General features: G+C 37.1%; 1 protein-coding gene across 5 annotated transcripts in view; it reads left to right on the forward strand.

Moving 5' to 3' along the window:
* SLC4A10 (solute carrier family 4 member 10) overlaps positions 1 to 10,249 on the forward strand; it is a 347,705-nt gene extending 337,456 nt beyond the window's left edge. For 3 of the 5 annotated variants that reach the window (XM_040229231.1, XM_040229229.1, XM_040229233.1), the window contains 3 exons: positions 2,494 to 2,610; positions 3,442 to 3,480; positions 8,190 to 10,249. In XM_040229231.1, the coding sequence (XP_040085165.1) occupies positions 2,494 to 2,610; positions 3,442 to 3,454 (130 nt within the window). In that variant the 3' untranslated portion in view covers positions 3,455 to 3,480; positions 8,190 to 10,249. The remainder of the gene's footprint in view (positions 1 to 2,493; positions 2,611 to 3,441; positions 3,481 to 8,189) is intronic. The other 2 variants (XM_040229230.1, XM_040229232.1) reach the window with 2 other exon arrangements.
* The last annotated feature ends 1,211 nt before the right edge of the window (positions 10,250 to 11,460 follow it).

The following is an 11,460-nucleotide window of genomic DNA, read 5'->3' on the forward strand; positions in this document are numbered from 1 at the left end:
AGAATTTCATGTGTGTGGATTCCTACTGAGGTTTGTTGAAATTGTGTTAGAGTGGAAAGAACTAAAACTGGGTGTTCAATTATCCTGCCCCATTTCTGCCACTAGAAGCCGTGTGACTCTGGCTAAGTAGCTTAGAATGAAGTGAGGTGGGAAACTGTTCTCTTAGGTCTTGTATTTTATAATGAGCATGAAAGTTCTTGCATATTCTTTTAAAGTAGCACCTGAAGACAGATCAGTATTCAGTTCTGGAATAAATGAGTTAGGTATTCACTAAAGCCATCACATGTAAATGTTTGAACTCTGGGAAAAACATAGGATTTACCCCTACTGAAAGATACTTCCAAAGAGATAATCTATTTCCTGAATTGAAGGATTCAGTTATACTAGTAATTTTAGGAAATATTTATGTAACTCTCCAAAATATGCTAATCTTCTTCATGTGCAGAGACATAGCAAAAAAAGCAAACTTCTCTAAGTTATAATAAAAAATGTTTGAAAGTATTTGGCAAAAAATTATATATATATGATCCCAAAGTGCTTAAGGATAATTTAGGGCCATGCCAAGAAAAAAAGCATAGAAGGCTTTTGACTAAGGAGGGAATCTCATAGCTTTAAAAAAATAGGAGTGGATCTTCAGGGTCTGACTGTAAGATCATATTTCCTAGATATAAAAAATACGATTATCATCTACCACTTAAGAGTGAGCACAAGTACAGAAGACGTTTTTCCCTTTCTCTCTCTTTTTTTACAATAATATTTAAGTTTTAAAATCCTGTTGATTGTTTAGTTGAATCAGCATATTCTCAACTGTATTCTATAGAAATCTGCCTAGTTTCCTGTGGTACCCCTCTTAAAAGGATTTTGTGGTTTAATAAGTCTGAAAAATGTTCTATACCACATTCCAGTTTAGAGTTTCACAATGCACATTGGCATGTTAAAGAATCTAACTTGTACTGGCATTTTTTTAAAAAAGTTTAATTTTGTTGTAGCCAGCATTTTTAAAACTCTTTTGCGCACAAGACTCTTTCTCACATAATATTATGAAAAACTTGTATTCTCCATGACTCTTTTGGAAGCTAGTTGATCTCATTCTTTGTTACCAAGGGCTGAATTAATGAGACATATTAAGGAAGACAGATTAGGATGTCCAGATTAGGAAGGAAGGAGTCTGTGAGAACTGTTTTGCTCCAGACTCTCAGTGTTCCTCTTAAAAATTTAATTTGTTGCCCTCTTGTGAATGTCCACAATGAGGGGTATGAGAGATCAGTTTAGGATTCCTGTAGAACATGACTTTTCCCATAGCAGAGTATCATTTTTACCTGTGGTAGAAAAGAGTACTGATTTCTCACACAATGACACTTTATTTGGCTTGGCCCGTGTTTTATCTCTGTTAATATTTGGTTGCCTTTCTGGCCCTGGGAATATTTCAGAGAGTTCTAAATGGACTTATAATTGGTGCAGTTTTAAAATGTAAAAAAAAATGCATCCAGCATAATTACAGGTCCTAATATTACAGGCTCCCCCAGGCACTGAATAAAATATTTGTTGAGTGGATACCAAACGTCAGACTTTGTCTGGCTCATGGCGAAACAGCAGAGGACCAATGTTCAATAATCCTTGTTCTCATGAAGCTTGCATTCAAGTAGAATAGAGGTGGGAGAGACAGAAAATACATAAATGAACAAGTAATATGGTATATATTTCAAATGGTGAAAAATGAAATAAAAACACAAAGCAGAAAGAGGGATGAAGCTGCTACGGGGAGATGGAAGCAGAAATTTTAAATAAAGCAGTCAACAAAGGCCTATTGGAGCAGGTGACATTTGAACTAAGAATGGAAAGGGTTATTTATATTTGGTTGGCAAAAATGTTTGCTTGGGTTTTTTCTTAAGTTATGGAAAAACCCTAACACACTTTCAGCCAAACTCATACCATGTAAAGGAACATTATAGGCAGAGGAAGAGAAGTACAAGACCATGAGGGAGCATCAAGCCTGTGGGGTCCCAGGACAGTCAGGAGGCCATTGCACTGTAGCTAGAGAGGAAAGAGCAGGGGAGTAATAGCAGAAGGTAAAGCTGTAGGGGAAGCAAGCAAGGGGACAGAGCCTCAGAGCCCATCCACTGGGCTTTTACTTTGAGTGGGTGGGAGCCACCATGGAGTCTGAGCAGAGGGTGAAGTGCTATACTGGGCTGTGAGTATAGGGACAAGAGGCCCAGCAGTGACCATGTAGAACCTAGACTCCGTCGTTGGGAAAGAATTAGGAAAACTGTCCCACAAACCAGCTTCTGTATAACTGGAATCTTTCATTTAGATTTTAATTTTTCATAGTTGTGAAATTGTTTGGAGAGAACAATTATTAATAATACTTAATTTTTAATTATCAAAAATTCTGTACAGAGGCATAATACTGTCCTATATTTAGTATCTATGGATAGATAACTGCAGTTTCTTATTTAATGTTTATTATCTCATTTTGGGTAAACTCCTATCTAGAGATGATCCATCTGTGATCAATATTTCTGATGAAATGTCAAAGACTGCCTTGTGGAGGAACCTTCTGATTACTGCCGATAACTCAAAAGATAAGGAGTCAAGCTTTCCTTCTAAAAGGTTTGAATTCTAAAATAATGTGAATTTGTACTGAACCCAGTCATTTAATGACATGACTCCATGAGCAAAAGAATAGTATTGGTTTCCATTTAACTTAGTTCTAAAATATTTCAGAAAATTAAAAAGTGGTAGAAATCACAAAGATCCCATTTGTTGGTATGTTTTCAATATCTCCCTTTCCAATTAAATGCTCACTCCAAAACTATGACAGTGGGGAGAAGTGGGGCTATAAATGAGTTTCAATGCAGGACATTTTTGGACATTCATTTTGGCCTACACTTTGACGGTAGGATTTTAGTGTATTCCTTCATCATCCACTTCTTAGGACCCCCTTAGATGTCTGACCATATTTTGCATTTTCCTGTTGTTCTTTTTAAAACCCATATGGCACCTGCAATGGTAATTTTGTATTTAGTTTATTTCCAGTCCTTTATTCCAGCCCTGAAAAATCTTCCCTAACCTTTTTACCTCAAAACTTTCAGCTCCGGAAAGTTTTATGCATTTTTCTTCTCTGTATGCAAACATTACATACAGCTCCTATAGCTGTGGATGACAGTTTTAAATGCATGAGGTGGGAAGAATGTGTTCTTAAATACCAAGAGTCATCACAGAATTTCCAAAATGCATTTTCCAGAATTTATAAGTAAGAGTTCAAACCATCTTGTCTTCTTAGATGTTGATCTGAAGAAAAATCTCTGTGTTATGCTAATATTTCTTATTAAGAGAGACTGAGGGATTTGGAACAGTGTTTAATTATTAATTTCCTTTTATTTTTATGACCTTAAATTAACTTTTTCTACTTAATTTTTTATATTACATTTTTGTCATAAGCTCCCCTTCCTAATCACTCTAGAAGCTGATTTCCCAAAGGTAAGACCCTTTCCCTCACACCTATTCCTTGGTTGCATTTCCTTTTGTTAAGTGGTGTCTTCTAGAAACCTGGTCAGCCTATGTTCTTTGTGTGAGTTTTGGGGAGGCAAAAGGCATGGAGAGTCTTGGGCTTAGGTCCAGTATCAGACTGTTTACAGTGTTCCTATAACTGCTCAGCTCTTTAAGAGAGTTTGCAACTTGAGTACTTTTTTCCCCCACATGACTTATACAAATGCATTGTATATAAATCAATAAATCGAATAGAGCTGTATTTTGTAATACATCAGATTTCTATATTGGAAAAAGAAAATTTATCCCTTGAATTAAGAAATTGTAAAGCTGAGAGCTTCCATTTAACATGCTTCCAAAACTGCAAGCTTTATCTTCATGAGAATTATTTGGAAGCATGGGTCAGAAGAAGAAGCAACATTAAACTTAGAGACTATCTCCTGTTGCTGGTTTTTGTCACCCCAAAATGGCATGCTGCTTCAGTGTCATGTCTATGTCAGACAGCAGTGGATGTGCAGAGAGCCTAGGGGTCTTCACCCCGTAAAGCTGGGGATTACTTCCAGTTATCTCTCTCTCCCTCCTTCTCCCCATCTCCCTCTCTTTCCCTCCTTAGATAGCTCCAACACTTGTTCCAAAAGTTACTTGAAAGGCTCTTTCAAAGACTTCTGGTCGATATTTTCTGTCTTTTAACAGGGCTTTAAAATCTTCATGTATTTCTTTGCTTGGCTCAAGTGGAAGTAATATTTTATTCTAAGCCATGCTTGATCTTCCTTTCCCAAAGATCCCTGCTGCAGTCTTATAGAGTCATCCTCGCAGTAACTCTGTTTTGTTAGAAGTCTTGGAAGAAAATCAGAGTCATGAGAAGGGTAGTTTCTCAAAAATATTGAAATATATGCTTGGGGACCCTTTCTCATTAAAAATATGGCATTTTTCTGATTTTTAAAAATGTGAACCCCAAGTTTATGAGCTCAAAATAAAATTCCAGGCGTGAGAATATGTGGGAAATTTGAGGCAATCAAATTTAGAGATTGCTTTTCTTCCTGCAATATAGATGAAAATGCTTTCCCTATTTTCCTTTGGTTCAAGCAGCAGTTTTATGTCATGATATTTTAGGAACTCCTTAAAGTAAATGTCATGTGATGCTTTTCACCAGAAAAATTCAATTGTTTAAAATATCTATGTCAGATTACTTCTCACAGTAGATTAATTCTAGTGAACAATGTACCATGCTTAAAAGCAGATCCAATTTTAAATAGATCATCCTTTATATTTTCATATAACCACTTTTTTTTCTTATTCTTTGAACATATGTTCCCACTAGCATAAGATTCAAACTATTGTGGAATGAAAGTTTGCCCAGTTTTCTTTACCTTTAAATGTGATAAAAATCTGTAGCTTTCCATGTGATAACATGTCTATTGGTTAGTGATTAATGTCTTCGTAACAGTGGAAACTGGCAGAAAGAGTGTGGCTTCTAGAAATCCTAAAACCACCACTGCTAGTAACGGCAACACTCTCCCAAAGCCACTGCTCTCTCTTGGTATGTGTTGAAGGCACTGCAGTTTGATGACTAGGAACTGTAGAAATGCTATACCTGCTAGAGTATCCACTGGCAAGAAAAGCCCTGAAGACCAGCCTCCCAGGGTCTGACTCTCGAGACCTAAGCTGGCTTCCCAGGGTCTCTGACTCCCCAGCCCTAGTTGTTTCCCTCTGGTCCCCACTATAGGCCCTACTGCCTATCAGAGAAGCCCAGATACCTTCTTCTGAGTGGCAGAATATAGCAGTTATATTTTCTCCATTATTTCACTTACTTTACTTGTCTAAAAAAAATCATCCAGTTTAACTGAAAGGATCCAAGAGCTGACTGTGGGCTCTACCGCATCTGTGGGGTGTCTAATCTGATCCTAGCTCAACAGCGCTATGCGAACCTGTGACAAGCTCCTCCACAGCTTATTTAAATGAACCGGTGAAAACCGGCCCCATTAAAAACCGCATTGACTGGGAGCAGGTGGGCAAGTGCTCTGATCAGCTGACACCTAAGAGCAGCACTTCTGGGGCAGGTACCTGGCAGCACGCGGTTTTGTTTCGGTGGCAGAGGTGGGGTCTAGGGACTCTCCCTGCTTTCCTCTGTCCCTCCACCCCACCCCGCTCTGTGTTGGGTGTTTCTTAATGCTGTTTTGCTAGGCCTCAGCCCTCTCATGACTGCTTGGTAAATGTTGTGTATATCAGCTATTACGGTGTCATTGACAAATAACAGTTTCATAGCTTGCTTGGCAGCATGAAGGTAGTGGGTCATGTTTTGCCCTCTCTTGAAATATGACTTCCTTATGTTTTGTCTCATCCATCTTGTGTCCCCTGGTCCTTATAGAGTACCTGGTATATAATAGATATGCAATATGTGTTTATTGTGGTAGCATGTAATAGATATGATATAAATTTAATACATACATCTAATGTATTTGTTACAATGGAAGTTTAGAATTGGTTGGCATCCTGAAAATGAGGTAGCAAGGAATCGAGTAATAGCCATGCACTAAAAAGATTCAAGTCAATAATATTTTTCATGAAAGTCTTGAGCGAGTTTTAAAATTTTTACTTCACTGATGAAATCTGACCTGATACCAAAACTACTGGTTTTAAAGAGCAGGGTGGGCAGGGGAGGGGGAAGCCCAATCATTTAATTGGTTATTGTTTTGTCACAAACAACCAGTATGACCAAAGCAGGACATCAGAAGGAAGCATGTCTGTGAATTAAATTGACATTCTGAATGGCTTTGTGTGTGTGTGTGTGTGGCTAATGGTGCTGTGGGAGTTTGCTCATTTCTCAAAAGGTTATGGAACATGGTGCACATGGGGATTGTGCAAGTGTAGAGACCAGTGTGTCTCCGTCTCCACAGTCCCCCATAGATAGAATGTGCTTTTCTATCTTTCAAAATATAGAGCTCACTGGAATTGAGACGATTAGCCTCAGGATTCTGATATTCAAGCTGCAAGAAAATGAGAGGCCATTTAGTCCAAAACTAATTGACAGATGAGGAAACCAAGTCCCAGATAAATTAAATACCTAGACCAAGGTCACATAGCTCCTTCTTCGCTTCCGGAACTGAAAGTCATCATCTGACTCTAAGCCCAGGGCTTCCCCCACTGCTCTATGCTGCCCCTTTTCATTGGCTTTGTTTTCTAGAAGAGATTGGGAGTCAGGTAGTACCCAGGGAAAAGTTAATTTGGAAAGTAGGGTAGCAGACACTTGTCATCTGAAAGGAACTTAAAGTAGAAGAAAGTGAGTCATGCAGATAGAGGAGTTAAAAATATAGAGTTAAGCCTCTCAACACATCATGTGCACACTGTCATCTTTTCTCATGGAAGGAGAAAAGAAAAGAGAAAAAGTTGCTTTGCTCTGACCTGTAAGGAGTGTGTGCTGTGAAGTGTGGCAGGCACAAACCCGGGTGCCATAGACACCCGCTCACACCAGCTCTCAGCGCTGGCAGCGTGCCACAGATGGCAGAAGCTCCAGCACTTCTTACCTGATGGCGCCGGGTGGTGGTGACAACTGAGAAGGGCTGTTTCTAGCTTGAATTGGAGGAAAAAACAATTTAAAAAACACATTCTTAAAATGTGTCTAAATTATTGACCACTAAGAAAGCTGCATAGGAAGCCCCGTAGGAGAACGGGGGTTTTAACTGTCACTTTTTGACTTGGAGGAGAGTTATATAAAACCAAGGGTTTCCCCACCATCAACCATTTCATAGTTATACTGAGCCAAAATTAGCACTAAAAATGTATGGGTTCTTGCAGCTGAGGGACCCAAAGGCTGACTGTGAGTTGCCCTCGAGTCAGCAGCAGGAGAGGCCTGTGCTGCACGTGGTTGGGAGGTAGCCGAGCTGCCCTCTGGAGCACGTGCTCTTGGTGTGAGCTTCCTGTGTGTCAGCACGTTATTTGAATTTTGCATAAAAACTGTCAACTTGAGATTAGGTAAAGTGTGTATTGGAAAAATATTTTTTTAAAAAATGAGCGAGTCACATTAACAGGTTGCCTATTGATAAAGTTAATTGGAGGATAGTTAAAACAGAAGCCACTTGGGAATGGGTTTGTTCCAAAAGGAGTGAGGTGAAACATGATTCCTCTAATGGACAGGAGGAGTTTGTGAGGAGATGGCATGGGTGTTTGGAGGGCAGTGTGCAGGGTGACCGGGTCCTCCAGACCAGCGGAGGCATGCCTGTTCCCCTGACAACAGTGCAGTTCTCACGCAAGATCAGAATCCAGTCTGTTCACAAAGGACGCGCCACTTGCAGCAGGGCCCAGAAATACCTACTGCGACTTCGTGTTTATGTCATTCATCATACAGTGCTATCTTAAGACAGGGAGGGGCATGACTGGCATTTGCAACAATCATCAATGATTCATTTGGCCAAATGAGGACCATGGTATTAATCTTGCATGCTTTGGGGGCTGCTTTTAAAATGTCTGGTTTTGTTTTTTAGTTTCTGTTTTTTGAATTTTCCTTTTTCTGCAGTTCTTGGTTTCTACCTCACTGAGTGCAGAGGATTTTAATCGTTGTTATCTATTGATGCTTCACAGCATGAAAAAGCAATGCCTAAGGGCCCTTGTGGTCATTGAAATTGATGGGTTTTGTGTCTGAATGAGGTCTCCCAGGGGCCTCACTGGATTGAAGTAATACATTTCTCCTTTTTCCCCTGTAGCATTGAAAGCCGAAAAGAGAAGAAAGCTGACTCAGGGAAAGGTGTTGACAGGGAAACTTGTCTATGACTGATCTTCAGTTTATTTTTTACATATATAAGAGAAGAGTGCCACAATTATTCATAAAACTGCTTTGATCATGTATTATAAATTCTGTCTTTCATCTCAAATCCACCTTCATACTGTAAGTAGTGCAATACTTGTTTCATTACTGTGTTTAAACTTCTGAACAGTGAGACACCCTTGTGAGCATATACAAAAGCTAATGCAAGAATCTCTGTGTTCCTTGCTGTATTTTAGACATTTGTAAACACTAGATTCTCATTGTCAGTTTTACGGGAGCAATAGCTTTCTTAAAGAGATAAGTCATATTTACCTAGTTTGTATTTTCCTACCTAGGGACCTGAAGATACCTGATAATTTCATTCAGAAGAATTTTGGAAGGTAGTCTTACTTCTTTTTATTTTTTATAGCTTAGCATTAGTGACTTATTTCAAAATACCCAAATCAAAAAGTTAGTTTGAAAGCATTTTTAATAATTGTATTTATGCATTTCCTTGATTTAATATGATATTTAATACTTAAGAATTTATACGTAACTAAAACTTAAAGTCATTTTGGAAAATATATATGGAAACCTATTCACAACTTGTTTAAAAGAATCAGATACTAATGCAAAGAACCAAGTAGTATTTGCTTAATATTCAAGTTTTGATTACATGATCAAATACTAAGCTTGTATGAAATGCTTTAGAAAAACTTTATAGGTTTTGTGAGATTTTCAATATAAATCTTTATCAGAAATATACTTAAATTTATCTCCCATTGACAACAAGTCTTTTCCAAATAAGCCTATTATATACATACTTATGGAATGCCACGTGGTGAGTCATTGTATGTGAAATTCCACTCCTGTACATTTATTCCACTGCTAAAGGTCATAGACTGCTTAATGCTGCTTCTGAATCATGTTCTAATGTTAGACTGATGGTCTCCAATTGTTTTTTTCTGCAGAGCTCTTTTCCACTTCTTAACTAAATGCATGTTGTAGAAAAATAATCTTTTAAATGAAAATCTCAGATTCTGTTTGAGAAGTTTCTATAGATATTTCAGTCTATATGAAATAATTCATCTTTACTGAGTTTATACAAGAGGAAGGAAAGTATAGAATTTTTGAGTAATGTGAATAAAGACGAAATCTCATAGTGCTCTTGTTTCTTAAGAATTACCAATGATCATCAACCTTATAATCTTCAATGTCTAGCTTAGCAATAATGCAGAGCCCTGTGGCTTTTCCGAACTATTAATATTCTGAGTATAAATGTATATGAAAGTGAAAAAAAAACCACAAATCCTCTTGTGATTAAGCTTATGAAGCAAATAAACAACAGGGCCTCACTAGGTTCAACATTTTGATACCTTCTGTAAAATTCCCCTTACAATTTTTCAAGGAGCCATTTCTTCAATGGAGCATAAGCCTAAAAAATATAAGAAGAGTTTGTAGTTAATAAAGTCTGTGTTTATAAACGCCAAGGAAAAACTACAGAAACTTTCCATTCCAAATGCATTGCCTTTGTGTATTTTCTAATACAGACACTAGATGTAAACATTCCCATTGTTTTATGAGTTAGATTAGCTGTACATGTCCGTCAGTCCCCAAAGCAGCCTTCTAGTGTTTTAATATATTAATAACTGTTCTGTTTAAGATGATCATAGTGAATTAAAATCTTCACATGATCACCTATTTGAATAAGCACTCATATCCAATGAAATTCTGTATTTCTGAGTACTTTTATAGTCATTTTGTTCTTGTGTGAATTTTAATGCTATCCCTATGTTAATCTGAATATTTTGAAATCATATAAAATATAAGAAAAGCATAGTGTTATATATTTCCTCCTAATTTCAGATTCCTGGTCAAAATTATTGAATATCTTGAATGTAATTTATTGCAAAGTTTAAGTAATGTGTAAATGTGACTAGGATATTGTGTTTTTCACAACTAAGACATGTTATGTGGAAATAAATATTTATCCTAACTAATTTCCTTGCATATTTTAAATTGTGATGCAAAGTGTCTTGTCTTTTTTTTTCATTAGTGTTAATCAGTAAATCAATGTAGAACATTTTGAACATAATATTTAAATTTAGACACAAGTAATGATGTTAAGAAAACTTGGAGGTGTAGATGTTTCAAGAGGATTGAAACGATTTGAACTTCATGAACAAACTATGATGAGAGCTATATTAGGATGTACCTCTTCATTTTCCCAGAAAACAGTGACTTAGATACAAATGGCATTGTACTCCTTACTAGTAAAATCTTCCAAGATCATTAGTATGGTTTCCCATCATTGAAACTCTTTAGACTTCTGTTTTTAACCCTCTTGGGAAAAGCATTTCTTAAGATTTTCATCCTCCTTATTTTTTACAGTAGTTCAGATGGTATTACTGTTCTTTTGTAGTGATCTGGCAATATGTTATGGAGGTAACTGCATTCAGGACTCTAATGTACTGGCTAGTAGTTTTTTCTTGACTTATGAATTGACTTTGTAACTGCTATCACTTAACAGCCTTCAATATTGGGAAGTTTTCTCCTAAATATAATTCGAGTATCTCCTTGTAGGTTAGCATGATAGAAACTCTCCACTGATGAATCACTAGCAACTTGTATTTAAAGACAATCCCTAGATCTTTTAGGACTTTTCTTGACTCCTAAATGTGTGACTCAGTTTTTTTTTTCCACCGATCTACCTCTGTTTCTATTTAACTTTAGCCTGTTTGCTCTTAGATGTGGGACTATTTTACTATCATTGCAAGAATGCTCTCCAAATTTTCCTGTATATCTCTCTCACATATTCATACAATGAAATGAGATTATAACCATTTGAAAAATGTATGAGAGTAATTTGGGTAATATGATGATTCACTAAATATCTACTTTGAAAGGCTACTTGTAATCAGCCCCCTTGAAGAAACCCCAATGTTCAAGGATTACTCAAAATACTTTGAGAGAGATCCTTGGGTGTTTTCCTTAGAAAATTGTAGCTCATGGACACAACTGTCACTTCATTACAGTTTCTATTGGTATATTAGCCACTACTTTCTGTGCTGGAACTTTGAAAATAGGACTGTGATCCTTTCTTCTAAGGGCAAGGGAGACACATAGCTTTAACATAATGTGATGTGTTCAGAGTTGGTTGTACAATAAAAGCAATGAATAACTCAAGGATGGAATTTTGAGTATGGCAAACTTTGAAGAAAATGTTATAT

Source organism: Oryx dammah, unplaced genomic scaffold (assembly GCF_014754425.2).
Source record: "Oryx dammah isolate SB20612 unplaced genomic scaffold, SCBI_Odam_1.1 HiC_scaffold_27, whole genome shotgun sequence".
Lineage (NCBI taxonomy): Eukaryota > Metazoa > Chordata > Mammalia > Artiodactyla > Bovidae > Oryx > Oryx dammah.